The sequence below is a fragment of the Oncorhynchus mykiss genome, chromosome 12 (genome assembly GCF_013265735.2).
Source record: "Oncorhynchus mykiss isolate Arlee chromosome 12, USDA_OmykA_1.1, whole genome shotgun sequence".
In the NCBI taxonomy this organism is placed as follows: Eukaryota; Metazoa; Chordata; class Actinopteri; order Salmoniformes; family Salmonidae; genus Oncorhynchus; species Oncorhynchus mykiss.
In genome coordinates, this window is record NC_048576.1 from 87,342,383 (window position 1) to 87,347,370 (window position 4,988).

The 4,988-nt window shown below is 42.9% G+C and overlaps 1 protein-coding gene across 1 annotated transcript; it reads left to right on the forward strand.

The window, feature by feature from the left end:
• The first annotated feature begins 1,606 nt into the window (after nucleotides 1-1,606).
• On the forward strand, nucleotides 1,607-4,158 carry LOC118936253 (relaxin-3-like). Its single transcript, XM_036939019.1, has 2 exons — nucleotides 1,607-1,880; nucleotides 2,851-4,158. Exons 1-2 carry the CDS (start codon nucleotides 1,718-1,720, stop codon nucleotides 3,114-3,116), a joined length of 429 nt encoding a protein of 142 aa, XP_036794914.1. The 5' UTR covers nucleotides 1,607-1,717; the 3' UTR covers nucleotides 3,117-4,158.
• The last annotated feature ends 830 nt before the right edge of the window (nucleotides 4,159-4,988 follow it).

Below are 4,988 nucleotides of genomic sequence, written 5' to 3' on the forward strand. Positions count from 1 at the left end.
CCATGACGGACCCTCCACCTCCAAATCGATCCTGCTCCAGAGCACAGGCCTCGGTGTAACGCTCATTCCTCGTTGTAACACGAATCTGACCATCACCCCTGGTGAGACAAAACCGCGATACACACACGTATACAGACAGTCTACATACTGGCAACAAACAAATTATTCAAAAAGCAACACATTCAGTCGCCATCAATGTCGCTCTCTTAACCTGCTCACCTGGTCACTCACCACTAGACAATGTGCAAATGAGTCTCCAACGTCCCCCTGAAATACCATGTTGTTCGCATTGTTATCAACCTATTAATTACAAATTCACAAATCCATTGTCAATTCTGAAACGGGAGACCTTTACCTATGCGTTGACACAGATAGGGTCCCAGCCTTTGTTTGACTCAGATGATGACTTCCATGTTATCTGCCTTTGAAAATGTCACCCGCTTTGCCTCATTGCCCTACTCCTTGCTGTGTGAACCCCCCACCTGTGACTTCATCCCTCTTTTTCAGAGAGAGAGAGATGGAGAAATATGAGGGGAGAAGCAAGTCATGGGAGAATAATCAGAGCAGCTGTGGTTACAGAATCAGCGCTGAAAAGGTGTGAAGTGGTATAGGAGAAGAGTTTAAGTTCTACTTGAAAGTAAGTTCTATATAATAATAAAAATATGTATTTTATTTTGTGCTTTTCATTACAAGCTGAATCTCAAAGTCACTTTGAAAACAAAATGTAACCAGAAACTATTTAACAAAACAAAGGTAGGGATCTGTCAGTATGTTGGCGATGGTCAACTTTAGATGATAGGCAGTTCAGAAAGGTAGTATCTTGAGAGGAGGGAGCATAGATGTAGAGATATCTGACAGACAGGCCATGGAACACCTCAACGGGCACCTCGTCGTCGTCCACAGTCACAGCTCCTCCTCCGTCGGTAGGCTGGATCTTCCACTACTGAAATGTAGCACATATGTACATTTGTAGTATACTGTATGTACTAAACTGGGTATTTGTGTTTGAGAAAACATGTTCTTGATACTGACATTTTGACACAGTGGCATCACACTTCTGAACTGTGTCATCATACCCAACATTCCTACTGTACCTCTGTAGAAGATTTGATCAAGTTTAAATATGTATTTTTAAGGTGTTTTGACACTTTATTCAGATAGTGAGGAAATAGACCAGAGGGAGAAACAGTGGGAAGGGTGGACACAGGTATTGAACCCTGGTCTCCGGATGGGATTTGTGTGTAACATGTGTTAGGGAGTGTTACCACTACACCGTGGCTCTGCACATTAATGATGATGACCACAAAAAAAGGTGTAGGTGAGGATTCAAATGAAACGTGGGTTTGACATCCAGAAAATGACTTTTTCCTGTAATCAGATTACAAACTACTCTGACATCATCGTCGCGTTTGAGCAGTATTGGCTAATTATGCCACCTTTGGTCAGTGCTTTGTCTCCATAAAGGTCTCTGGGTCTATCTCTCTCTCCTATCTATGACTGTCCTGGTTGGGAGGGTGTGCATGTGCAAGTTCCATGTCTACCTCGTATGGCTGAGGACCCCTTTATAAACCAATACCAGGTCATTGGGGAAGTCACACAACACTCGCGACCACAGAGAGACAGAGAAAAACACCTGCTCCAAACAGCCCAGTCTACCATTGAAGAATCTATTCTCTCTCCTCCTTTTTTGCTCACTCATTCATTTACCTCCTGGGACATGATGTGGAAACCACTGGTATTAGCTGTGTGTTTGTTAGTGGCTGGGGTGCAGGGGATGGAGCGCCCCACGTATGGAGTGAAGCTATGTGGCCGGGAGTTCATCCGGGCGGTCATCTTCACCTGTGGAGGATCTCGCTGGAGACGGTCACTTGGGAGTGCAGGTGAGGCATGCCGGCTAGACAATCCTTTTATTGGGTCATTGTGTTTCTAAATTGTGCACATTTTGATTCTAGCCAAGCAGTAATGCAGCTGATTCAATATATCAGTGATTTATGGTTTGTTGAGTAAAGGGAAAGGCTTTTTTTGCACCACTGGCTTTGTCCATTGGAATGTATTAAATCCGCCCAGTCGATTACGTCCACCCAGTCGATTACATTTTTTTCATTTAAATGTATTGTGCATTGGTCCAAACACATCAAGACAGTAGTGAAGAGGGCACGACAAAGCCTATTCCCTCTCAGGAGACTGAAAGTATTTGACATGGGTCCTCAGATCCTCAAAAAGTGCTACAGCTGCCCCATCGAGAGCATCCTACTGGTTGCATCACTGCCTGGTATGGCAACTGCTCGGCCTCCGACCACAAGGCACTGCAGAGGGTAGTGTGTACGACACAGTACATCACTGGGGTCAAACTTCCTGCCATCCGAGACCTCTATACCAGGCGGTGTCAGAGAAAGGCTCAAAAATGTCTCAAAGACTCCAGCCACCCTAGTCATAGACTGTTCTTTCTGCTACCGAGTGTCAGTCGGTACCGGAGCACCAAGTCTAGGTCCAAAAGGCTTCTAAGCAGCTTCTACCTCCAAGCCATAAGCCTCCTGAACAGCTAATCAAAGGGCTACCCGGACTTTTTGCATTGCCCCCCCTTTTTACGCTACTGCTACTCACATTGACTCTGTACCGGTACCCCCTGTATATAGCCTCGCTAGGGTTATTTTACTGCTGCTCTTTAATTACTTGTTACTTTTATTACATTTTTTTTACTTATCTATTTTGTACTTGTATTTGGCACTTTACAAATAACATTTTATTTGAAATAGAAACACAGTAATCTTTGACTTTTGAATGTATAAATTGAGCAGCACTGAGAGTCAATATCACATTTCAACACTCCTACCATAAACTGCATTTCAGGAGACTTCCCTCAGGACCCTTTCAGCTCCCATGACGAGGACTCGTCTGAAGGCTGGAACTCAGACTCCCAGGTCCCAGAGGGTCCCTTCCAGCATGTCCAGGAGGGTGGGGTGTTCATCAGCAGGCCAGCCCGCTCCCTCATCTCAGAGGAGATACTGGAGGCTCTCCGTATGTCAGACCGAAAGGGCCGTGATGTGGTGGTGGGCCTGTCCAACGCCTGCTGCAAGTGGGGCTGCAGCAAGGGAGACATCAGCTCCCTTTGCTGAGAATCCACCCCATTCTCTATCCTCCCATGCACACACATAGCCCTACACATACCTGGTATTTTCTCATATCTCTCTCTCTCGGTTTTTCTAACTGCTCTCCAGAGTGTTTCCGAGTTAAAGTATCATGTTAACTGTGCAGGGAGAATATAACCTTATTCTCCATATAAACCTAGTCGGTATTAGATTGAACGTCATGACCCTACCTGCCTGTAAAACAACTTGTGTTTACCTAGGTTTCCACATTGGCTCACAGCAAAAACGTTATCTTTTTCAAATGCAATTTTCTTATTGTCTGCTTGTTTTAGTCAATTACAAAACTCCATTTACGAAAAGTACAACATATCTAAAGATGACTTTTCAATATTGCTTCTCCATAGCGTTCTCACTACTTAGAAAAACGTAATATTGTAGGGCTTCCCTTATTATGCCCTTTTCCATGACAATGCTAGCAGCAACTTGAGTTACTGACCGGAACATTAAGCTAGCCAAGACCAACAACACAAACAATCTGACTATCCAGCTACTGACTATCCAGCTACTATCCAACGGACAGTATGAGCTAAACAAGTTAAATGTGTTAACTGTGATGAAATGTTTTCCACACACATACCTACGTATAGCCTACTTGGACACCGCGTCCCCACATTTCCCACACCGAATAGCCTGAAGCCACAGGGCTCTTCTCCCAGGCTCTATTTCCCAACGTGGGACCATTGCGAACCATTGGTCGGAATTTCAGCGGGTTTTCCCCAATTTATGGGCGTGGTCTAGGGGAATTCCTTATTATTATGTCATTACCGACTGGGACTGAATACCGATATCTTTCTGTCTCTATACGTGTGGAATTTGGCTACCTGTGATGAAATGTGGTTTCCAGACCACTTTCTCCATTGCTGTTTTTGGATCCTTCCTACTTTTTGTCTCACTGTCGTCATTCACATGGCCCTTATTTTTATTTTTAAATCTGTCAAATCTGTTTAATTTTGGATTATGAACCTGTTATAAAGGTTTTAATAAAGATTTGATTTGCTTAACATTCTGACTCTTGGTATGTTTTCCCACCAGCCACAGATACGGCCAATGCCAGAATCATGACATAGGAAAACATAGAGCCATAGGACATAATGGAGTTGGCCTATGACATGTGTAAAGGAACTTTTAAATCTACTGCACAAAAATATTGCGTTTTGAATAAAATGACTTATTCAAATGGAGAACAATCCCACAGGAATAACACACAATTGACCCCTCAAAAGAGCCCATAAGGGAACTGAACAAAACGGATCCAATCTGGAAGTGGCAGTGGCCTACATAAATTACAGCATCATTTAGTCTGTTGTTGTTCTTCTACTATTTATTATGTTACCAATACTATTTTCATGTTAAAATTCAATTCTGATTACAATTACTATCTCTCATCTTTTCACTAAATGCAATCTATTAGCTTCCAAAATGTAAGTAGGTATAAGGTATATATCTAGCTGTCTGATAACACCTTCTGATTGAATGGCTCCGCCTGCACTTTGAAAAACCCACAGTGCATTAAGTGAATGTTGGAAAAAGATATTGGTTCCCTTCTAAACATAGAAATGTGAATGCAGAACGGATTCGGCCACAAAATAGGTGAAGTGAACTGACAAAAGAGTTTCTCATACAAAGGAAAGCGCAGTGTGAAAACAAAGAAAACTGAGATATTTAGCTTTTTTTTACCCCAGAGTTCACTTTAAAGAGGACTGAAATCAGTTATTTTAAAGAGGACTGACTATATGTGAAAACACCATTATAATGTAGGGTTAAAATTGATGCAATAGAGGATCCCTGCCAAAGGCAATTTAGGCGGGTCATAGTAGGCGGGACATAGACAGATCACAG

Excerpts from the sequence above, each read along its gene's own strand:
- LOC118936253 (XM_036939019.1), top strand. The coding sequence starts at position 1,718 with ATGATGTGGAAACCACTGGTATTAGCTGTGTGTTTGTTAGTGGCTGGG. Across the intron at positions 1,881-2,850 it reads ACGGTCACTTGGGAGTGCAG|GAGACTTCCCTCAGGACCCT; the intron begins GTGAGGCATGCC and ends ACTGCATTTCAG.